Source organism: Carcharodon carcharias, chromosome 20 (genome assembly GCF_017639515.1).
Source record: "Carcharodon carcharias isolate sCarCar2 chromosome 20, sCarCar2.pri, whole genome shotgun sequence".
Taxonomy (NCBI): Eukaryota; Metazoa; Chordata; class Chondrichthyes; order Lamniformes; family Lamnidae; genus Carcharodon; species Carcharodon carcharias.
The window spans coordinates 86,673,553-86,698,681 of record NC_054486.1 but is presented as its reverse complement, the minus strand read 5'-3'; the positions used below and the strand labels follow the sequence as shown (position 1 = coordinate 86,698,681).

Genomic DNA, 25,129 nt, shown 5'->3' with positions numbered 1-25,129 from the left:
GATGTCTAGTTGCACAGTGGGTAGTGTCCCTGTCTCTGAACCAGAAGCTCTGGGTTCAAGACCTAGTCCAGGATTTGATGGCCACGGAATGTGTTCATATTGTGGCCAATCAGGTTGATTATCAACCTGTACATTTTTCTGATACAGCAGGGGGTAAAAGTGGGAGAGTCTTTTCATTCTCCATGCTCGATGTGCAGTGGCCCCCCTCAGGCTATAACCCCTGCTCATAGGCTGGAAATCTGTTCCAGGTGCGACTAGTTATGGAAACAGACACAAGCATGTTTGCTTGTCTGCCTCCTGTGTCATTAGACACAAGAACAGAAGATTTTTAGATTATCTTTTATGTTAACTATCAGTCTATTTTCATATTCACTCTTTGCCAGTCTTATTTTAGTCTCTACTTTCCCTCTCAACTTCTTATGGACTGTAACTTCCGAGGTCCAGGGCAGTGTAACTAAGGGACACCCCAAAGGTGAAATTCTCCTCTCCGCCCCACACCCCCACCCACTGGATGTTCCCAGCTAAGGTTAACACCACAGGTAGTGCAAACTTCCTCTGGGAACTGCCCTGCACTGGGAAGCATCCAAAAATGTGATTTAAATCTGATTGTGTTACATCAATACTTCCAGAAAAAGTTAGAAGAATTAAAACCACTTATAGCTTCTGGGTAATTATTGTACAGACCCACACCGGCCCCCCACTCCCCCACCAGACTATCCCCCACAAAGTACTCTTTCCGTTCCCCCCCCCCCCCCCGGATTCCCCCACATCCCCAAATGGGACACAACACCCTCCCCGAATCCCAGGGGACTCTTTCTCACCCCCAACCCACCCTGACTACCCCCTGCCCCCCCTGCAAATTACCTCACAAGCTCCCTTTCTCCCTGGCTTGAAACACACCTGATTTATGGCAGCTGGTGCCATAAAATCACGGCCCCCTTGCAGCTGAATCAGAATCCCTTGATAGAAGGCTCCGGAAACACGTCGCCCTGCACAATTCTCACCCAGCCTGAGTCGGAAGGTCAGGCAAGAAAGGATCAGAAAGATTTCAAGGTAGAAAAATAGGAGTGGAGTGGCAATCTGACTCTGCCACTCCGGGGAAATTGTATTCAGCCTAGGTCTCACTTGAAGAATTCACCCTCTGGTTTTGATTCATTGCAGTTTTCATGTATTAACATTTAACCGTCCATCTACTCGCCTGAAGTTGCTGTGTGGTTTATCCTTCAATAACACCAAGCACCTTGCCATTATTTTGACAGCAAGTCCTTTTCCATTGTTGCCTTGACTTTTCAATGTCTTTAATAAGCTACCTCATAACAGGTTACTCTACTCAGCGGATCCCTGTCAATTTGGTGGGCAGTTTCTGAAATGGTTTAAGGATTGGCTACACTCCCATAGGCAGAAAATTATTATTGGATTTGGCGGTTGGTTATCGGTGGTGTCCTGCAGGAATTAGAGTTAGGGTGACTGCTTTTTATTCTTCCCGTAAATAAATGAATATAGGAATTGAGTTGGTTGTGGGTGACAAAGTTGCGTGAGTGTTCAACTCTGGAGGAGAATAAGTTGCTGCAAGCAGAATTGGATATACATGGGGAAATGAGCCAAACTCTGACATATGATATTTAACCTATATGTGTGGTGTTTTGTATTTGTAAAGAGCCAACACCAAGTACACTTAAACTTTACACAGAACCACAGCTGAAATCAGTTGAGAGAGAAAAGGATATTTGTGTTATTGTACTTAATTCTGTTGTCATCTCTTTACTAAAGAGGGAATTTCCACTGGGCCACAAAATACATTGGTAGTACTTCCTCACTAGAACAAATAAACTTGCATCTTGCACGTCCTGAACATATGCTAATGTATTTCACAACCTTAAAAAATACTTCAGGGATTATCTACTGTTATGTGGGCATCAATTTGAACTACAGCAAGATCCCACAAACACCAGTATAAACTCCTCCTCCTTCAAATAGTGCCATGGGATCTTTCACATCCATCTGATTAGGTAGCCAGGTCCTAGGTTTAACATCTCACTAAAAGGTAGCAAGTTTAACAGTACAATATTCCCTCTAGCTGCAGCATTTTCAGTCTAGATTAAGTCCTGAGCGCTCTGGAGTAGGCCTTAAATCCACAACCTTCTGACTCAGAGGAAAGAGGTGATATCACAGCGCCTAGGTTAACGATCAAAACTCTGGGGAGACGAAAAATGAAACTACAAACCCAGGCACATGCTTAATGGTCCCATTGTCTTGTTTGTGTCTGCAAATTGCCTTGATTTAAAGAATTGATTACAATTCAGGCTCTTGTCCAAACACCTTTGCTCACGATTACTGTGATAGGGCTGCTTCCAAAGCCACATCCATGATTCTGTACATAAGCCTCAGGTGCCTTTCCAGCCAAGCTTGACCTGATGAGAAATAAAACAAATAAATAAAACAGAAAAGTGCTGGAAGCACTCAGCAAGTCAGGCAGCATCTCTGGAGGGAATCAGTTAACCTTTCAGTTTCATGACCCTTCATCAGACCTGATAAGGGACCATTTGTAAAGACATGAACAATGGTGGACCCACATCTTTGTTAAATTCAGACAATATGCATATTCACTCATACACAGGATGTCATGTCAAGACAAAGAGCAGAGGATATTTTGTTCCGAAACAGCAAGCATGGTTACTTTTTTATATATCTCAGTGCTCGGGTTTACTCACAATTCAAATAAAAAATGCAATGAGAAAATGATTTATAATTTGAAACAGGACAGATCCTCAATTCCAGCACACTTCAAAGATGGACATGCTCAATGAACGGAACTGAATTTCTTTGCATCATATTAACAATATATTTAGAAGAGTTGACTGAGTATTAAATTTGTGAGGAATTTTAATTAAAATGAATATTTTTGGTCTAATTCAGATAGAATGCCTTTTGAATATTTCTTCAGAATGTATGTTTCTGGGGTAATGAAAGATATTTAGTCTTTAATAACTTTTCACCTAGACTCCTCAACAAAAGGTTATAAGGTTTCTGAACAGATAGTGTTGTCTGCTATTGTGCAAGAGTGAATATAAACATTTATGACATACACACATCACTTGTAATTCCTCACGTGCTGCATTCTTCACAAAGCTGAACAGCCCTTTGAACATTGGTGCATTGCTAAAAGTAACACTAACATCAGTACTGATCCTACAGTTTTATCATCTGTGTAATAATTAACAATGACAATTTTCCATAAATACAAATTTAACTCTACAAAAACATAAAATATCAATGAAAATTATTTTCATTTATATCTCTTCAAGATCATCATTGAGCCAAAATCCTGAAATTCTCTACGTAACAAGTTCAGGTACCTATGGCACACGGACTGCAGCAGTTTAAGAAAGTGGCTCGCTATCATTTTTTTAAGGGCTATTCAGGATGCAAGAAACACTGGTCTTGGTAGGTACAGCCACATCCCATGAATCATTTTTTTAAAAAGTGTAATAAATAAGATAAAAGCAAAATACTGTGGATGCTGGAAATCTGAAACAAACAGAAAATGCTGGAAAAACACAGCAGGTCTAACAGCATCTGTGAAGAGAAAGACAGAGTTAACGTTTTGAGTCTGTATGACTTCTTCAGAGTTAAAGAGAAAATAAAAATGTGATGAAATTTATACTGTTTAAGGGAGGTGAAGCTGGATAGAAGTCCAGCAATAGGTGGAGGCAAAGGAGAAATTGACAAAGATGTCATGAACAAAAGGATAAAAGGGTGTGAATGATAGTGGTACTGGTTGAAGGAGATGCTGATGGTGGCGTTAAGGTCAGAAAGCAGAATGTGATAATAGCAGGACAAGTGCAAGCACTCTGGAAAGAACAACATGAACAAGTGACAGATGGCCCTAGTCGGGGTGGGATGGGGGGAGGGAACAGTGGTGGGAAAAAAGATCAAAAATAGGATAAAAGGTGGCGATAAAACAATGAAAATAAATAAAAATAAGTGGATAAAAATTTTAAAAATGAATATTGTCCTTCTACTATCACATTCTGTTTTCTGATCTTAATGCCACTACGAGCATCTTCTTTAGCCATTACTATTAACATTAACACCCCTTTCTCCTTTGTTTTCATGACAAATGTCAACCTCTCCTTTGCCTCCACCTATCGCTGGCCTTCTATCCAGCTTCATCTGCTCCATCCCTCTTAAACATTATAAATTCCATCCCATTTTTTCCTTCTCTTTAGCTCTGAAGAAGCATCATACAGACTCAAAAAGTTAACTCTCTTTCTGTTCACAGATGCTGCTAGACCTGCTGAGTTTTTCCAGCATTTTCTGCTTTTGTTGTAATGAATGAGAGTTGTCCATTGGAGGTGTTGAGGAGGCTTTCCAATCTCATAATGGTAAAATAAGTTCATTGATAAACCACAACATGTGCAAGATCTGCCTATTTAATGTCCTTGTTTTAAGTAATAATTGTTGTAGCAAATTATCTGTGTGGATTTTTATTCAGCAGACATTTAAAATTTATGAAGTTTAATACTTAGTTGGGAGTTCATTATATTTTGGAAAAAAAAATTGAATAAATAAGATCTGGTTCCCTAATGACTGTAGTACAAACCATTATTCAATTGCACAAAAGCCATAGAATCATAGAAATTAATAGCACGGAAGCAGACCATTCTACCCATCGTGTCTGTGCTGGCCAAAAAAAAATTTCCAACCTAATCCTGCTTTCCAGCTCTTTGTCTGTAGGCTATGGCACTTCAACCACATATCTGTGTGATTTTTTTTTATGAGGGTTGTTATGCTATGAGGATTTTTGCCTTTACCATCCTTTCAACCAGGGAGTTCTATACTCCGGATAGAAAGAAATTTGCCTCAACACACTTCTAATCCTTCTATCAATTACTTTAACTTTGGTCATTGACCTCTCTGCCAAGGATAAAGGTCCTCCAGACAAACATACGAATTAGGAGCAGGAGTCGACCACTCAGCCCCTCAAGCCTGCTCCGTCATTCAATAAGGTCATGACTGATCTGATTGTAACCTTAACTCCACATTCTTGTCTAGCCCCGATAATCTTTCACCCCCTTGCTTATCAAGAATATATCTACCTCTGGCTTAAAAATATTCAAAGACCCTACTCCCGCCACCTTTTGAGGAAGAGAGTTCCAAAGATTCATGACCCTCAAAGAAAAAAAATTCTACTCATCTCTATCTTAATGGGAGACGCCTTATTTTTAAACAGTGGCCCTTAGTTCTAGACTTTCCCATAAGAGGAAGAATGCTTTCAACATGTCAAGACTCCTCAGGAAGTTATATGTTTCAATCATTCTTCCAAATTCCAACAGATACAAGCCTAGCCTGTCCAACCTTTCCTCATTACTACCCGCCCCCCCCATCCCCCATTCCAAGTCCTAGTCTAGAAAACCTTCTCTGATCTGAACATTCTCGTCCTCCCCACTCTATTTAGAACTCACATTTTATACACTTAAATCTCCCTTCAGCCTCCTCCTTCTCAAAGAAAGCAACCTCATGCCTATTCAAACTTCCCACATACCGAAAAGGCACCAGTGCTGGCAACATTGTCATAAATATCCTCTGTATCCTTTCTAAAGTGATCCTATCCTTTCTGTAATGCAATGATCAGGACCATACAGGTACTCTAGCTATGGTTGAGTTAGTGTTTTATACAAATGTGTTAGCCGTGGCTCTGTTGGTAGCACTCTCACCCTTGAATTACAAGAATCTGGATTCAAGCTCTACTCCAGGACTTGAGCGCAAAAATCAAGTCTTCCACTACAGTGCAGTACTAAGGGAGTGCTGGACTGTTGGAAATACTGTCTTTTGGGTGAGTTGTGAAACCTGCCTACTTGGGTGGGTGTAAAAAATCCCATGGCACTATTTTGAGGAAGGGCGGGGGAACTATCCATGGTGTCCTGGCCAATGTTTATCCCCCAATCGACATACAAAAGCCTGGTCATTATCACGTTGCTGTTTGTAGGACCTTTCTGAGCGCAGATTGACTGCTGCATTTCCCAAATGACCACAGTGGCTAAACTTCAAAAAAGTATTTAATTGGTTATAAAGCACTTTGAGATGTCTGGTGGTCATGAAAAGCTTTACACAAATGCAAATCTTTCTTTTTATTTTTAGTTCTCAGCATAACGGCCAGTTTCTTATATTCTGTGCCTCGCCTATTAAAGGAAAGTATTCCATATCCCTTTGTAACCAGATTATGTACCTGTCCTGCCACCTTCAGGAATTTGTGCATGTGCACTCCAAAATCCTTCTGTTACTTCAGACTTCTTAGTAACCTACCATTTTCTATGTATTCCCTTGCCTTGTTTGCCCTCCCTAAATGCATTACCTCACACTTCTCCAGATTGAATTCCACTTACTACTGGCCTACCTGTCCAGTTTATTGATATTTTCCTGCAGCCTACAACTTTCTCCCTCACTATCAACCACATGGCCAATTTTGCATCATCTGCAAATTTCTTAATCATACCTCCTATATTTGAGTTTAAATCATTTATATATATATATATATATATATATATACACATATATACCACAAAAAGCAAGGGACCTAGATCTGAACTCTGCCAAACCCCACTGGAAATAGTCTACCAGTCACACAAAACTAGGCACTTTACAGCCTTCCGGACTGAATATTGAATTCAACAACTTTAGATCTTGAACTCCCTCCTCCATCCCCACCCCTTTCTGTTTCTTTCCCCTTCCTTTTGTTTTTTCCAATAATTTATATAGATTTTTCTTTTCCCACCTATTTCCATTATTTTTAAATCTTTTATGCCTGGCTAGTCTTTCCACCCCACCCCCACTAGAGCTGTACCTTGAGTGCCCTACCATCCATTCTTAATTAGCACATTTGTTTAGATAATATCACTACCTTCAACACCTCTGTGTTCTTTTGTTCTTTTGTCTGTGAAATCTTTTGATGATCTGCTCCTATCACTGCTTGTTTGTCCCTACAACCACACCAACCCCCCCCCCCCCCCCCAACTTCTCTTCTCCCCCCCCCCCCACCTTAAATCAGCTTATATTTCACCCCTTTCCTTATATTCGCTCAGTTCTGTGGAAGGGTCATGAGGACTCGAAATGTCAACTCTTTTCTTCTCCACCGATGCTGCCAGACCTGCTGAGTTTTTCCAGGTAATTCTGTTTTTAATCTAAAACAGATGATCTGGCAATTTATTTCATTGCTGTTTGTGAGAAATTGATATGAGCTCCAACATTACAACAATTACTACACATTAAGAAGTACTTTCTTGGTTTGTAAAGCATTCTGGCACATCCTGAGATCATGTAAAAAACAATTTGCAAAGGAAAGTCTTACTTTTAAAGCAAAGAGAAGCAAGGGCTCCCTCAAGTGGCGACAGGTGCTATGTTACAAGATACTTGCAGCACGTTAGTATCTTTGTTTAGACAAAGTAAAATAAGATTCTGGAAATCAGCAAGTGAAATGCTGCACTTTTCAACCAAAATCACAAAGGATTCTATTTCAACCCCAAATACATCTATTTCAAGATGTATTATGGGGCTACCACCATTCCTGGTAATAGACTCTCTACCAATATTCATTACAAGCCCACCAACTCCCACAGCTACCTTGATTACACCTCCTTACACCCTGCTTTCTGTAAGGACTCCATCCCATTCTTTCAGTTTCTCTGCTTCCATCATTCCAATGATGCTACATTCAAAATGGCGCTTCTGATATGCCTTCCTTTTTCCTGAGCTGACAATCCCCCACAACTGTGGTTGACAAGGCCTTCAACCAGATCCGACTCATTTCCTGCAATTCTGCCCTCACATCTTCCCCTCCCTCCCAGAACCATGATAAATTCCCCTTGTCATCACTTCTCACCCCACCAGCCTTCGCATTCAAAGGAACACCCTTTGCCATTTCAGCCAACTCAAGCATGATGCCATCACCAAACACATCTTCTCAGCTCCCCTGTCAGCATTCCTTAGGAACCATTCCCTCCACTCCTCTATCATCCCCAACACCTTATCCCCCTCCCATGGCACCTTCCCATGCAATCGCAGGAGGTGTAACACCTGCCCCTTTACCTCCTCCCTCCACACAGTCCAAGATCCCAAACACTTTTTTCAGGCAATTTACTTGAACTTCTTTTAAGTTAGTCTACTGCATTCGCTGCTTACAATGCAGTCTCCTCTACAATGGGAAGGCTAAATACAGACTGGGTGACCACTTTGCGGAATACCTTTACTCAGTCCACAAGCATGACACCTGCCTTCCTGTTGCTTGCCATTTCAATTCACCAGCTTGCTCTCATCCTCACATTTCTGTCCTCAGCCTGCTACAACGTTCCAGTGAAACCCAAAGCAAACTGGAGGAACAGCACCTCACCTTTCGACTAGACACTTTAATGCCTTCTGGGCTTAACATTGAGTTCAACAGCTTCAGGCACGAACTCTTTTGATATTTTAATTTTTTTTTTCAACCTCCTCCCCACACAAAGGCCATCGGTAATTTGTTCTCATGTTTTGCTTTCAGAGAATGCTGACCCTTGTTCTGCTATTAACACATTTTGCTAACTGATCTTTACGCCACTGTTAACATCTGCCTTAGTCTTTAACATTATCATTCATTTTTTTTTTTATTCACGGGATGTGGGCTTCGCTGGCTGGGCCAGCATTTATTGCCCATCCCTAGTTCCTCTTGAGAAAGTGGTGGTGAGCACCCAGGGTGCTGTCTGCTCGGAAGGGATTTCTAGGATTTTGACCCAGTGACAGTGAAGGAACGGTGATATATTTCCAAGTCAGGATGGTGAGTGACTTGGATGGGAATTTCCAGGTGGTGGTGTTCCCATCTATCTGCTGCCCTTGTCGTTCTAGCTGGTAGTGGTCGTGGGTTTGGAAGGTGCTGTCTAAGGAGCCTCAGTGAATTCCTGCAGTGCATCTTGTAGATGGTACAGACTGCTGCTACTGTGCGTCGGTGGTGGAGGGAGTGAATGTTTGTGGATGTGGTCCCAATCAAGTGGGCTGCTTTGTCCTGGACGGTGTCCAGCTCTTTCAGTATTGTGGGAGCTGCACTCATCCAGGCAAGTGGAGAGTATTCCATTACACTCCTGACTTGTGCCTTGTAGATGGTGGACAGGTTTTGGGGAGTCAGGAGGTGAGTTACTTGTCGCACAATTCCTAGCCTCTGACCTGCTCTTGTAGCCACAGTTTTTATATGGTTGGTCCAGTTCAGTTCCTGGTCAATGGTAACCCCCAGGATGTTAATAGTGGGGGATTCAGTGTTGGTAATGCCATTGAACATCAAGGGGTAATGGTTGGATTCTCTCTTGTTGGAGATGGTCATTGCCTGGCACTTGTGTGGCGCGAATGTTACTTGCCACTTGTCAGCCCAATCCTGAATATTGTCCAGGTCTTGCTGCGTTTAGACATGGACTGCTTCAGTATCTGAGGAATTGCGAATGGCGCTGAACATTGTGCAATCATCAGCGAACATCCCTACTTCTGTCTATCACTTGTTGCACATGCTGTTGGCATGCAAGTAGTCCCATTTTATAGCTTCACATGGTGGACACCTCATTTTTAGGTATAGCTGGTGCTGCTCCTGGTATGCCCTCCTGCATTTTTCATTGAACCAGGGCTGATCCCCTGGCTTGATGGTAATGGTAGAGTGAGGGATATGCCGGGCCATGATGTTACAGATTGTGTTCAAGTACAATTCTGCTGCTGCTGATGGTCCACAGCACTTCATGGATGCCCAGTCTTGAGTTGCTAGATCTGTTCGAAATCTATCCCATTTAGCACGGAGGTAGTGCCACACAACACGATGGAGGGTATCCTCAATGTGAAGGCGGTACTGCGTCTCCACAATGACTGTGCTGCGGATACTCCTACGGATACTGTCATGGGCAGATGCATCTGTGGCAGGCAGGTTGGTGAAGATGAGGTCAAGTATGTTTTTCCTTCTTGTTGTTTCCCTCACCAACTGTCGCAGACCTAGTGTAGCAGCTATGTCATTTAGGACTTGGCCAGCTCAATCAGTAGTGGTGTCACTGAGACACTCTTGGTGATGGACATTGAAATCCCCCACCTGGAGTACATTTTGCGCCCTTGCCACCCTCAGTGCTTCCTCCAAGTGATGTTCAACATGGAGCAGCATTGATTCATCAGCTGAGGGGGGACTGTGGTAATCAGCAGGAGGTTTCCTTGCATATGTTTGACCTGATGCAATGAGACTTTATGGGGTCCAGAGTCGATGAGGACTCCCAGGGCAACTCCCTCCCGACTGTATACCACTGTGCTGCCACCCCTGCAGGTCCTGTCCTGTCGGTGGGACAGGACATACCCAGGGATGATTATGGTGGAATCTGGGGCATTATCTGTAAGGTATGATTCCGAGGATGACTATGTTACGCAGTTGCTTGACTAGCCTGTGAGATAGCTCTCCCGCTTTTGGCACAAACCCCAGATGTTAGTAAGGAGCGTTTTGCAGGACCGACAGGACTGAGATTGCTGTTGTCGTTTCCGGTGCCTAGGTCAATGCTGGGTGGTCCGTCCGGTTTCATTCCTTTTCTGTGTCTTTGTAGCAGTTTGTTACAACTGAGTGGCACTGAATGACCGACACTCCCTTTGTCTTGTGTCCATAATATCTTTGTTAAATCTCTCCTGAGCACCTACCTATCCATGAACTTCTATTTTGCTCCACCCTCTCTCTACAATATTATAAAACCCATCACATTTCTCCCCGTCTTCAGCTCTGAAGAAGTGTCATACAGATTTGAAACATTAACTCTGTTTCTCTCCACAGATGCTTCCTGACCTACTGAGATTTTCCAGAATTTTCTGGTTTTATTTATGTGTAAAAAGGCTGGTTGCAGCTGGAATTGTGATTAATCAGCGATTTAGATTTTTTTTTAAGTTTGGCTACCTATTAAAATTAATTATATGAAGACCCCTTGGGTTCCTTCCCTAAAGGGGTTCAGTTGATAATTTATGCTGACCGGTGCGGAAGTGATTCATACAGACCAAAAAGATCCCAGGATAGATCACTGGTATGTGATTATTCGGATTACATTTGCCAAACCATCAATCATTATTCGATAATTGACTTGGTGACCTGGAGCTAGAGCAAGGAAGATCAGCCAAGATTCTTCCTCCAGATACAAACAGACAAACAATGACAGACAAGAAAAGTCATTCCACTCAAGCCAGTTTGCCCCATATAACTGTGATGCCTTGTGCATCACAATATACAAACTCTCCACCCCACATCCCCTCCCCGTGATATCCTGGGAGAGATGATAAACAAGGTAAAAACCCAAGCTAATTTGAGGGGAGGAATGGGGGGGGGGGGGGAGAAGGGCGACAAAAAATCTTGAAAGTTCCTCCCTAACACATCTAGGTTATCAAAATTAATCTAGGAAATCACTGTGGCTCTGATAATTCTTTGCAATTCTACATTTTGTGCAAGGTAATTGCTACACCAGCCAGAAACAGGTCCAGCTCTCACCTGAAGGTATTCTTCAAATCAGCATGTATCACATGAGAAGGCAACATGTTCCAGAGGTCCAGAGCCACCTCCTGACATCGAACCTGGATCTGGCCTTAAATAAATTGAAATTTTGACCCCTGGTCTACCCTAAACTATTTAGTTAGAATAGTTGCAGAAAATGAAAGCTCGTGTTGTAGAGGGAACATATTGGCACGGATAGAACAGGAAACAGTGAGTAGGCATAACTGGGACTTTTTCTGGTTGATAGGATTTAACAAGTGGTGTGCCAAAGGGATCAGTGCTGGGCCCTCAACTTCTTACAATTTATATAAATTACTTGAATGAAGGGTCCAAAGGTACGGTTGCTAAATTTGCTGAAGACACAAAGATAGGTAGGAAGTTAAGTTGCGAAGAGGACATAAAGAGGCTACAAAGAGATATTGATAGGTTAAGTGAGCGGGCAAAAACCTGGTAAATGGTGTATAATGTGGGCAAAAGTGAAATTGTCCATTTTAGCAGGAGGAATAGAAAATAAGCATATTATCTAGTTGGTAACAGATTGCAGAGCTCTGAGATGCAGAGGGATCTGGGTGTCCTAGTGCATGAATCACAAAAGGCTAGTATGCAGGTACAGCAATTAATTAGGGAAGCTAATAAAATGTTAACATTTATTGTAAGGGGAACTGAATATAAAAGTAGGGAGGTTATGCTTCAGTTGTACAGGGTGCAGGTCAGGCCACACCTGGAATATTGTTCTCCTTATTTAAGGAAGGATATAAATGTGTTAGAAGGAGTTCAGAGAAGGTTCACTAAACTAATACCAGGAATGGGGGGAGGAGGCTGTCTTATGAAGAAACATTGGACAGGCTGGGCTTGTATCCACTGGAGCTTAGGAGAGTAAGAGGCGACTTGATTGAAACATGTAAGATCCTCTGCTTCCACCACCTTTTGAGGAAGGGAACTTTTGATAATCTTTAAGGCAGAGGTACATAGATTCTTGATAAGCAAAGAGGTGAAGAGTTTTGCTAAGCAAGGGGGTGAAAGATTATTGGGGCTAGGCGGGAAGTTACAATCAGATCAGCCATGATCTTATTGAATGGCGGAGTAGGCATGAATGGCTTACTCCTGCTCGTAATTTGTATATTCATATAAATTGTCTACACACACAAAATCAAATCCCTTCATCATCTGGTAAACCTCAATTAAAACATCCCTAAGTCTACATTTCTCTAAAATGCAGACACCCAGCTCTGAAGGTGCTCCAAACTGAATATAGTGCTCTCCCTCTGCAGTCTCAATAAGCAAGACCTCTACCTAGTGATTACTGTGTGAGGTGGGATTAGGTTCAGCTGTGAGGTTCCAATGATAAGATGATTTTTTGAGAGGAAATTCCATCATTTTTGAATTTTTTTTTTGTGGTATGTGTAGGCCAACATTTATTGCCCATTGTACAGGGGGCATTTTTAAGAGTCAACCACATCACACATGTAGGCTAGACCAGGTAAAGGCAGCAGATTTCCTTCCATAAAGGACATCAGTGAACCTTATAGCTTTTTTACAACAATGATTTTGTGATCATCATTAGGCTTTTAATTCTAGATATTTATTGAATTCAAATTCCACCATCTACCTTGGGGGGTTTCAAACCTGGGTCCCCAGAGCATTACTCTGGATTACCAGTTCAGTGACAAATACCACTATGCCACTGCCTCTCCACCTTCCAGTTTTAGCTGATAAATCTAGATAGGGAAGATTATTTTAACCTCCTGTAAAAGCAGTTTACCAGGAGGTTAGCCATTTGGCCCAGAGGTCAAGATGAGTTCATTGGTCAGTAGTGATGGTTTAGTAAAGCAGAGATTAGAAAGACAATGATTCATGTTATAATTTGGACTGGGACTTCTTAGGTGTAACGTAATAGTATCACCAAGTATTACTAAATATTTACAACACAGAACCAGGCTACTCGACCCAACAGGACCATGCCAGTGCTTATGCTCCACACAAGCCTCTCCCACCCTTCTTCATCTAACATCATCAACAAATCCTTCTATTCCTTTCTCCTTTATGTGTTATGTAGTTTCTCTTAAATGGATCAATGCTCAACTACTCCTGTGATGGCGTGTCAATTTCTAACCACTCTCTGGGTAAAGAAGTTTATTCCACATCCCTATATGATTTATTAGTGACTATCTTATACTTATGATCCCTCATTCTGGTCTCACCTGTATCATGATATATCCTGTAATATGCCTGATAACATTTAAACCTGGGCTGAATAGATTTCAGCTGTGTGCTCCACCCACCTGCTGTCAACTGAACTTTCCAGTTGACACATGACTTATTCAAAGACATGACAGCTTCACTCTGACCCCTGTCATTGCTGATAAGTTAAAGGGAAGGGGCATTGGGTAATGTTAAGTTTACATTTTTGCAGTAATTCATATTTGACAATTGACCACCATATTGAAACCCATTATGATCAGACTATTTAAAACGCTTAATTAACAAAATCTGATCATTTAGCCATGGGAGTTATCACATCTAAGACTCTTCTCTCACAACATTCATACATGCAGGCTTTGAAATGGAGATTTCAGAATTGGAACAAGAGGATGATTTTCCACCTCTGTTTTAATTATTTAAACTACAAGTACAACATGTTGTCTAGGTCTGTGATGTATCTGAAATGGCACCATTTGAATCCTGGAATTTAATTAACCAAGATATACAGTGGTATTCAGTGATTAATTCTTCTTTCTTCATCACTCTGAGCTTAGGCTTTAACTTCCCTTCCAGTTCCCTGATATTATGAGCCCAATAATAAATTGAGTCAGGAAGATAGAGGAATGGGGCTGGGCTGCATGCAGTACTGATGGTCCTGCTGAATTTAGATGAGACAGTGAGTGTCCACAGTCCCTTAATTTATGATCCATTAAGTGCCTGAGATCCCTTTAATACCGGTCATTGTCCGCAGTCTCTTTAATACCTTGTCATTGCCCACAGTCTCTTTAATAGCCCGTTGTTGCCCACAGACTCTTTAATACCACGTCATTGTCCATGGTCTCTTTATACCCGGTCAGTGCCTGGGGTCCCTTTAATACCTGGTTATTTCCCGCAGTCCCTTTAATAACCTGTTCTGTGTCCACGGTCCCTTTAATACCCATATATTGTCGGCGGTCACTTTAAAGCCCAGAGAGTGCGGACGGTCCCTTTAATACCCAGACAGCATCTGCGCTCCTTTCAATACCCAGACTGTGTCCGCGGTCCCTTTAAAAGTGGCCACAAGGAACGGCCTTGCTTTAACTCTGGAGCCCGAGTGGTGGCGCCATTTCCACCGGAAACCTCAGCGTCGATTCAACGCCGGCCGAGGGGGACACATGGAGAGGGAGAGAGGTAGAGAGAGAGGCCCCAGGCCCGAGGCCCGGTATTGCAGCCTCACCGGGATCCGCGGCCCTTCGCTCCTCCCCGGGCGAGGGTTTTGGAGCGATCACAGGCCAGAATCCAGTCTGGTCAGCTTAATGGTGGGGGGAGGGGGGAAGAGGTTAACGAGGGGGGAGGAATGGGGTTAACGTGGGGGGAGGGGGGGTTAACGTGGGAGGGAAGGAAGGGGGATTAATGTGACAGTGGGGAGGGGTTAACGTGGGGGAAGGGGTGGAGTCAATCTTGGGGAAGGGATTAATGTGGGAGGAGGGGTTTATTTGGGGATGGGGAGGGGGTATTGTGGGGTTGAGGGGTGGGGGAGTGGTTAATGTGGGGAGGGCTGTTGAGGGAATAGGGTGTGGGGGGGGGTAGGGGGTTGGATGAGGTGTGTTGAGGAATAGGGGTGTTGTGGCAGCGGGGGGGGGGGGGGGGAAATGTTGGAATGGTCGGGTTGGGGGAGTGGGGATTGAGTGAGGGGTGGTTGGAGGGATGTGAGGGGGGGTTTGGGGGGATGAGAGGGGGCCATGTTGGCATGTTAAAGGGGAGTGGTAATGTTGATGATGGGGTGGATGGTTCATGGCTGTGGGGAGGGGAGTTGGGTTTTTAATTGGTTGCTGGGGTAGAGTAGGGCAGGTTTTAGGATGGAGGATCGCTGACCATTTTTCTGGAAGAACTAGGAAGGAAAACAACCCCTTGTTTGTTGAACTGGTGATCAATGTAATCTGGGATGGCCCATTGGGCTGTGCATGTTACATTTTAGTTCAAGATGTTTTATTAGCTCCTTGATGGCTGAATTGAGTTAATTTATCATCTGACCCGATAGATCACCAGGAGTGTTCACTATGATTCCTGTCACCTTGATTGCCATCCAGTGGCTTATGTGGTTGTTAATCTCATAAGAAACAGTCTCAGTTTTGGTTGAATATTGGTCTGTATAGTTCAAAGATGGAAAGTTGAACCACTGGTTCAGCTGCACAATGCATTAAACTTTGAGTTGAGGATTTGGAGAACAAAACTAAAGAATATATCACCGTAGGAGCAAATCATGTTGGACATGATGCATTTTGTCAATTGATTTATGTAAGTTTATTTATCTCCATTTCTTATCAGCAAACAGCTAACATCATAGAGGGAGTGGTTTACTCATGGAGGAAATTGAGAGTTGGTTTAAAAACCTGCACATTGCCAAACGATGCACACACAAAACTGAAGATCTAACATACCTGCTGGATATTGACTGCCTAAAGGTACCTGGAGGACAAAACAATCAACTAGTTGCTGTTTCATGTTCTAACCACTGTGTCCGTGTGTACAATAAACAGACACTGACTCTAGTTCAACAGTTCCAGGGCCACTCTGCTCCTATTAGTGGCATTAGGTTTGCACAAACCAGTGACCAGTTGTTGTTCTCTGCATCGTGTGATGGAACAGTGAAGTGTTGGGATGTGCGTTCATCTAGCACAGACACAGTTCAGACTTATAAAGGATATCCTAATAACGCCTTTATCAGCTTTGATATTAGCTGTAATGATTTGGTTATCTGTGCCGGAACAGAAAAGGTTGAAGAAGATACTTTTATGGTTTTCTGGGATGCTCGAAGTGGGACAAACATGATTAGCCCTGAAGGTCGGGAACCACTTGGAGTTTATTCAGAGACTCACAACAACGACATCACCCAAGTGCGTTTTCACCCCTCAAATCCCAACATGGTGGCATCAGGGTCAACTGATGGATTGGTCAACATATTTGACATCAGCCAAGAAACAGAAGATGATGCTCTTCTTGCAACTTGCAACTCTGATTCCTCAGTCAGTTTTGTTGGCTGGTCTGGTAGGGAGCTGAAGCAGATTTTTTGCATGACCTATGACGAGGGTTTCTATCTGTGGGACCTTGCCCACCTGCACAATGAAGAGCCCATCACACTCGTGAAAATGCAGGACGCCAGAGAAAGCTTGCAGCTTGACAGTGGCAACCTGGACTACCTGATTGGGGGCTTTTACCATGAGAAAGCTGAAAAGCTGTTTGTATTAGGTGGTACACATACGGGAAAGCTTCACTTTTTAAACTGTGATGCTGGTGGCCTCACCCACCTTTACACACTGCACGACAGACACTCGGCTATAGTTCGTGCTTTTTACTGGGATTCTGAGGACCATTCTTTGCTGACATGTGGGGAAGATGCTCAGTTGTTTTTATGGAAACCAAACGCCACAGAATTAACTACAGAAAAGAAAACATCAATGAAATTTCCGTCGGATGTGCATAGAAAAATGAGAGTTCACAGCAAAAATGCTTACAAAAGCAAGAAGTAAGATGTGTAGACAACTCACACTTGCCGACAGCTGAGTTCCATTGAGATTGATTTCCGTTTTGCTGAGAGGAAAACAAATTTTCCTGTCTGTCAGGAATTCAGTCGTTCAACAGCTACTAATTGACTCCAGATCTGTATTGCTTCTAAACAATATGGCTTTAATTGGGGAAACCTAGAAAGTGAAACATAATAACATTTCTAAAAGATACAGCAAGAGCTGCCTGTTCAGAATTGGGATTTTATTCCGATGGCTCTTTTTTTTTCTTTTACTGTGGCAATATTTAAATAAACATTTTTTAGTGCCTTTGGAAGGACTAGAGAAAACATTTTGCAAATGTGGTCTATTGGAATTAATTTCTTAAGTTATATAAATTTAAAGGTATAGATGTACTGATGAAAGACTTAAAGTGAATTGTTTGGTTATAGAAGACATTGGTTTATTTTCTTTTGTAAATTGCTCTATACATTTGTGTTGAAGATTGTCACCCTGGTGTGACTTTTGTGTTCAAAATGGTCTTGTTATACACCTTTTAACTAAAACCATGTACATGTCTGGTGCTCTATTGTGCAGGCAGATCCTACATCACTGTGCTTTTAACTCTTAATCTTTCAAATATAGTTTTTCTGCACTGGAAGAGGTCAGATAAGCTGCTGATAATTTTGAGGAATGAGTGGGGTCATTTTGACTTGGGGCGAAATCAGTTTAGCTGCACATTATAATACATCTCCCGAGTTTTCATTTCTTTTGTCTAAAATGCACTTAGTAGAAGGACATTCCCTCTTTCCATTGTTTATTACAATGCTAAATTGTTTAGATACCTTTTAGATTAGGGCACTTGGAGTTGCAGCAGGGTCCTGGCATCTGTGATGTCAGACAAAGATTTTTCGAACGTTAATAAGCGTCCTATTTCTAAAAAGATTGGTTGGTGTAGTAACTATTAAAGTCTTCAAGTAAATGAGGAACAGGAATAGGTATTCAGCTCATTGAGCCATTCAGTTGAATCATGGCTGATCTGAACCTCCACTTGTTTGTTCCACATCCCTTGATATCTTTACCTAACAAAAATCTGTTGATCCCAGTCTTACATTTCAATGGACCCAACATCCACAACCTTTTGGGGGAGTGAGTTCCAGATTTCCACAACCGACTGCAGTACTTCCTAATTTCACTCCTAAATGGCCTTGCTCTAGTTTTAAGATTAAGCTTTCTTTTGGATTCCCCTACTGGAGGAAATTATTTCTCTGTACCTACTCTATCAAATCTAATTACCAATTAAACACATCAATTAAATTACTCTTCATCCATCTAAACTCCAAGGAGTACAAGCCAAATTTATTGAACCTGTCCCCATACTTTGGATTTAATGTGCTAAATTATCATTCTGTTGAATTTTTTTATTTATTGTGTCATGGAATGTGGGTATTGCTGGCAAGGCCAACATTTGTTGCCCATCCCTAGCTTCTCTTGTGACTGCAAGACAGAGTGGCTTGCTAGGCCACTTAAGAGGGCAATTAGGAGTCAACCACATTGCTGTGGGCCTGGAATCAGATGTAGGCCAGGCCAGGTAAGGACTGCAGATTTTCTTCCCTAAAAGGCATTTGTGAGCTAGATGGGTTTTTACAAGAATCGATGATAATTTCATGGTCACCATTTCTGAGACTAACTTTATATTCCAGATTTATTAATTGAATTCAAATTGCATCAGCTCCTGTGGTGGAATTTGAACCCATGTCCCCAGATCATTGGTCTGGGCTTCTGGATTACTAGTCCCATGACATTACTGCTACAACACCATGTGCCTCTTCCAAGGCTAATCAATATAACTTTGCAGAGCTTCAGTATCCAGAATTGGATGCAATGCTCCTGCTGGGGTCTGACCAAGACTTTGTAAAGCTGAAGCATCACTTGCTCACTTTGGGATTCCAAACCCCTGGCATAAAGTACAATATTCCATTCGTCTTTTTGCACTTACCATTTAGAAAATAATCTGAATTGCCTTTCTTAGATCAAAAATGAATGACCTCACTCTTCCCTAATATTGAACTCTATTTGCCATAATTTTGGCTGGTCAATTAGTCTGTGTGTCCCTTTGTAACTTTCTGCTTCTACCCACATAACCTACTGTGCTTCCTCAAGCTACCAAGCTATTTGCATATTACAGCAAGAGATGTCTCCATTTCAAGAGTTGAAGAACAATGGACTCTTGTAAGTGGTTGTATGATGTACAGTGCAGGTATTGAGTCTGTACCTTTGCTTCTGTAAATCATTAAATTTTTCTCTTAAGTTTAGCTTGGACAAATGGGCTAATAACTCAGATGTTTGATTCAAATTCTAGCCTGGTAAAGTGTGAACTTGAATTAAAATAAAACTTAATAATTTGTGGGCTGGCACTAAAAAATGACCATGAAAGTTACATGAATGTTAAAAACCTTTGGCAATGTTCTTTACGGCAGATGACTTGCCATGCCTACCTGGCTTACGTGTGACTCCTGTTCCAGACTACATGGTTGACTCTATGTCCTCGATGGACTTAAGAGTGTACAATAAATACTGCCTTTCCAGGATTACCCACATCTTAAACAAAATAGTGTTGCCATAGTCTGATTTCATGTTTAATATATTATTGAATATAAAATCCAATAAGCAATGATCAGGGTTAATTATTAGAACTGGACTATTGAGTCAATAAAATAGAAAGTAAATGTTACAGGTTTCATTTATAAGGGCCACATTCTGCTTGTTAAATCAGTTGAGTTTCAGCCTAAACATTTTGCCATGAATCATACAGCACAGGAGGAGGTCATTTGGCCTATTGTGCCTATGCTGACTCTTTGAGAGAGCTATCCAATTAGACTCTCGCCCAGCTCTTTCCACATAGCACAGGAAATTTTTCACTACAATACAATGCTGAAGCTATCCAGTGGTCTGGTCAGGCCACATTTTGAGAACTGTATTCCTTTCTGGTCACTGAGCTGCTAGGAAAATATCCAAGTCCTGAAAGCCACACAGGAAAGACAACAAGGCAGAATCACAGAATCTTTACAGTGCAGACGGTGGCCATTAGGCCCATCGAGTCTGTACTGGCTCACTGAAAGGGCAATCTCCCAATCCTAATCAGGCCCCTAGTTTCAGAGGATTGAGTTATGAGGAAATGTTACAAAAATGCAGACTTGGGCTTTGAAAAGATTTGAATGACGAATTTTATAGAGGGCTATAATTTACTGGACACAAAAATATACACCCAAATTAGCTTAGTGAATGTTTAGGTCAGGTGAGAGCACGTGGGGTAGAAAATAGGATGGGATCCAATGTTGGCAGGTTCCAGTTCCACTTGCTTAATGCTGGGAGTGGGGATGGATGCTTCTTGCAACTTTCCTATTGAATCCCAGTGTCGCAGATGGGGCCAGGAGGATAATATAATTCACAAATCCCGCCTCCATGGCCCTTCAAGTTGAAGCAGATGTACACAATGTGCCAAGGACTTAATTGTGCTTGAGTTGGGGCCCATAATGTTTTGAAGAGCCAGCTGCATTACAAGTAAACAATCACTTTGGAAATTAAATGCTTTTTTAGTTTTAAATATTTGCAAAATCTTTGCCTGGGATCACTGTAGCTCCAATTTGATAGCAGGGCCCATCAGTCAGGGTTTTGAAGTGAAAGAAGAATATAAAGAAATATGTGGGGTAAATGAAGGAATCAGCTAAGGAAAAGAAGTAAGAACAAAATGAGAAGAGAAAATGTACATTAGATTTAAAAAGTTGTTTAATGCACAAATATGTACCCACAAAGAAAAAATGCAAACCTTGTGTTATGACCAAGTATATGTAGAGGAAGCTGGTTGCTTGGGCTGTTTCAGAAATGTTATCTTGTATAAATAACATTCCTCAGAAATTTTGGATTGTGTTAGGCAGAGATCGTGACTGTGACAAGGTTGATGGGCCAAATGGCCTTTTTAAGCCTCGTGGTTTCTTATGAAACATATTATTTTGGCACTTTTTTTTCTTTTTATATATAAGCCTGTCCATAGAAAAGAGTTTCTGCTTTAATATGGTACCGTTCAGAATCTCAGAAAAGAGGTCTTGTGGCATAGTATGGATAGTGCCCCTAAGTCTGGACCAGAAGCTCTGGGTTCAATTCCCACACCAGGACTTGTTGGCCATGGAAGGAATGTTCATGACACAGTTCAACGCAGTCCAGGAATCCTTCCACAGCCTCCCCACTATTCCCAAAGGGTCCAAAAGTGTGTGTGCGTGTTATGCTTGAAAAAAAAACCTCAGGACAACCCACTATTTCACAGTCACTGAAGTACTTTTGAAGCGTTGTCATTGTGCAACCAGAATTTCCACAAAGCAAGTTTCCATAAGCAACAATGAGAAAATGACCAATCTGTTTTTAATGATGTTGTGGTCAGATAATTGGGCTTTTTGTTTATTTTTTCCTGGGACCTGGGCATCACTGGCTAGGCCAGTATTTATTGCCCATTCCTAATTTCCCTTAAGGAGGTGGTGATGAGCCACTTTTTTGAACTGCTGCAGTCCATCTGGAGCTGGTACATCCACAGAGTTCCAGGATTTTGTCCCAGCAACAGCGAAGGAACGGCTGATATAGTTTCAGGTCAGAATGGTGTGTAGCTTGGAGGGGAACTTGCAGGTGTTGGTGTTCCCATACGCCTGCTGCCCTTGTCCTTCTAAGTAGTAGAGGTCGTGAGTTTGGAAGATGCTGTCCAAGGAGCCTTGGTGAGTCTTGTAGATACTATACAATGCTGCCACTGTGTTTTGGTGGTGGAGGGAATGAATGTTTAAGGTGGTGGATGGGATGCCAATCAAGTGGGCTACTTTTTTCTGAATGGTATCAAGTTTCCTGAGTCTTGTTGGAGCTGCACTCACCTGGGCAAGGGGAGACTTCCATCACACTCCTGACATGTACCTTGTAGATGGTGGACAGGCTTTGGGGAGTTAATTGCCTCAGAATTCCCAGCTTCCAATCTGCTCTTGTATATTCATATGGCTGGTCCAGTTCAGTTTCTGGTCAATGGTAACCCCCAAGATGTTGATAGTGGTGGATTCAGCAATGATAACTCTATTGAATATCAAGGGGAGATGGTTTGATTCTCTCTTGTTGGAGATGGTCATTGCCTGGCTCTTGTGTGGTGTGGATATTAGCATGGAGAGTTTCAGTATCTGAGTAGCTATCAATGGTATTCTTCATTGTGCAATCAATAGTGAAAGTCCCCACTTCTGATCTTGCAATGGAAGGATGCAGCTAAATATGGTTGGGCCTAGGACACTACCCTGAGGAACTTCTTCAGCAATGTCCTGGGACTGAGATAATTGGCCTCCAATGACCACAACCATCTTTCTTTGTGCTAGGTGTGATTCCAACTAATGGGGAGTTTTCTTCTCATTCCCGTTGACATCAATTGTGCCAACTTGTTGCTACACTCAGTCAAATGTTCCCCTCTTGAGTTCAGCTCTTTTGTTCATGTTTGGACCAAGACTGTAACGAGGCCCTGGCAGAACTGAAACTCGGCATTAATGAACAAATTAATGCTGTGTGTATGCCACTTGATAGCATTGTCAACGATGCCTTCCACCACTTTGATCAAGGGGAGACTCATCAGGTGGTAATTGGCCCAATTGGTAAAAACAAAAAACTGCGGAAGCTGGAAATCCAAAACAAAAACAAAAATACCTGGAAAAACTCAGCAGGTCTGGCAGCATTGGCAGAGAAGAGCAAAGTTGATGTTTCGAGTCCTCATGACCCTTCAACAGAATTATGTAAAAATAGGGAAGGGGGTGAAATATAAGCTGGTTTAAGGGGGTAGGTGGGGGGGTTGTTGGGACAAGCAAGCAGTGATAGGAGGAAATAACCAAAAGATGTCATAGACAGAAGAACAAAGAGGCGTTGGAAGGTTCAACACCTTTGTTCTTTTGTCTGTGATATCTTTTGGTTATCTCCTCCTATCACTGCTTGCTTGTCGGAACAACACGGCCACCACCACCCCCCCCACCCCCCTTAAACCAGCTTATATTTCACCCCCTTCCCTATTTTTACATAGTTCTGTTGAAGGGTCATGAGGACTTGAAACATCAACTTTGCTCTTCTCCGCCGATGCTGCCAGACCCGCTGAGTTTTTCCAGGTATTTCTGTTTTTGCAATGGCCAGATTGGATTTTTCCTGCCTTTTGTGGACAGGGCATACCTATGCAATTTTCCACATTGTCAGGTAGAAGCCAGTGTTGTAGCTGTACTGGAACAGCTTGGCTAGTGGTGCGGCTAGTTCTGGAGCACCAGTCTTCAGTACTATTGCCAGAATGTTGTCAGGACCCATAGCCTTTGCAGTATCCAATACATTCAGTCATTTTTTTTAATATCACATGGAGTGAATCGAATTAGCTGAAAACTGGCATCTGTGATGGTGAGGATTTCACCTGCTTGTGTAGGCAGGTACACGTCAGGGGATGAATTGGGGAAGAAAATTTGTTGCTGCAAGCCTCTGCAGTAGGTAGCGGAAGTAGCAACCTGTGAAGCAATTGATGAGTCTTTTTAAGTTAAGGCATAGGGAGTGTAATTGATTGCTTTACAAACTATTACATTCTCTCAGGGCCATTAAAATTTAAACCCCTCCCCCCACTTCCACCAAACTTCCTAGCCATAGTAATGCAATATAGCAGGAAAACGTGTCATCCAGCATTGTATTTCTCATCACATGTGTCATAACAATGTATAACCTCTTGCCTTCATTGGCATTTCATTATAACATGCCCACCCAGCATGTTTCGAGGAAGATCTACACCAAACTTGTAAAATCCAGGATGGCCAAAGGTGATGCAACTGTAATAGAACCCCAAGCAGCAACAATGATAACATGAACTGCTAGTTCTGCAGACGTCTATGTTGATCTCACAGTCATGAGAGGACCCACAGAAGACAAAGATGTCACTTACAGCTTGGACTATTCAAATAACGAGGAATCTTATCACCAAACTAGTTCACAAAAATGCAAAAACAGCTTTCAATTGAGCAATGTCTAAAAATTGTGATTTTGGTATTGGGCTATTTTTATGAAGAATTAGAGGCATTTGCCCCGTTTCTCATTCTATCTGATCCTCCTACTCAGCTTGGGTTCTGCTATATTGATGAGATGGGGAAATCTTTCCTCTAATTTGAAATAGAAAATTCTGGAAATACAACACATCAGCCAGTAGTAAAAAAGCACGATTGGTCAGCTATTCAAATGTATACCCTCTAATGGAACTGAAGACTAAAACAAAAGCAGGCAAGTTAGTTAAGTTGGGAAACGTAGAGAAGACAGATGAGGGAGAGGATCAAATGCACAGCCACAAATAGGGCAAGGGAATAACACAGCAAGGGGCAAATGAAAATCATAACAGAGGGAACAGGGCAACTTTAAGGCTGGTATTTCTGAAAGAGAAATGCCAGTAAAGCAAACTACAAATAAAAAGGAAAAACATTCTGAAAGTGCTGGATATCTAAAATTAAAAGACGATGCTGGAAATAGTAGTGGCGCTTGTAGCCACTAGATGGTACCAACAATTCGGACGACAGTCTTAGTCTATCAAGTTGCAGTTGAAAGAAGTTCTGGAAAACATCAGGCATGAAAAACTAATGACGCCAGCAGATTTACACTTTGAGTCTATGTATTGGTTCTATTAGTGTACACTCTGGTGCTCTTTTCACTTAGGTCACCTTTACTCCTGAATTTAATATCCTGTATTCTACTGAAAACAATGTAGTACTACCCTGTCATATAAATCATTCAGCAACACAATTGAGATTCTGCAGCCTGCCCTGAAAATTGCAAGAAACGTACGAACTTAAGTGAAAATACTAGCTAGCTAATTAAAAATTCAACACAGTACAGCATCCGTTACTTTGCAAAATGTTAG

At 42.1% G+C, this 25,129-nt stretch overlaps 1 protein-coding gene across 3 annotated transcripts; it reads left to right on the top strand.

Annotated features, from left to right (window-relative positions):
* The first annotated feature begins 14,817 nt into the window (after positions 1–14,817).
* On the top strand, positions 14,818–17,543 carry wdr89 (WD repeat domain 89). 3 transcript variants are annotated; one of them, XM_041215306.1, is made up of 2 exons: positions 14,818–14,881; positions 16,019–17,543. In XM_041215306.1, the coding sequence occupies exon 2, from the start codon at positions 16,054–16,056 to the stop codon at positions 17,218–17,220; it is 1,167 nt and encodes a 388-aa protein (XP_041071240.1). In that variant the 5' UTR covers positions 14,818–14,881; positions 16,019–16,053; the 3' UTR covers positions 17,221–17,543. The 3 variants fall into 3 exon arrangements, with proteins under 3 accessions (XP_041071240.1, XP_041071241.1, XP_041071242.1); XM_041215307.1 differs by having other exon boundaries at positions 14,852–14,912; XM_041215308.1 differs by lacking the exon at positions 14,818–14,881 and adding an exon at positions 14,980–14,997.
* The last annotated feature ends 7,586 nt before the right edge of the window (positions 17,544–25,129 follow it).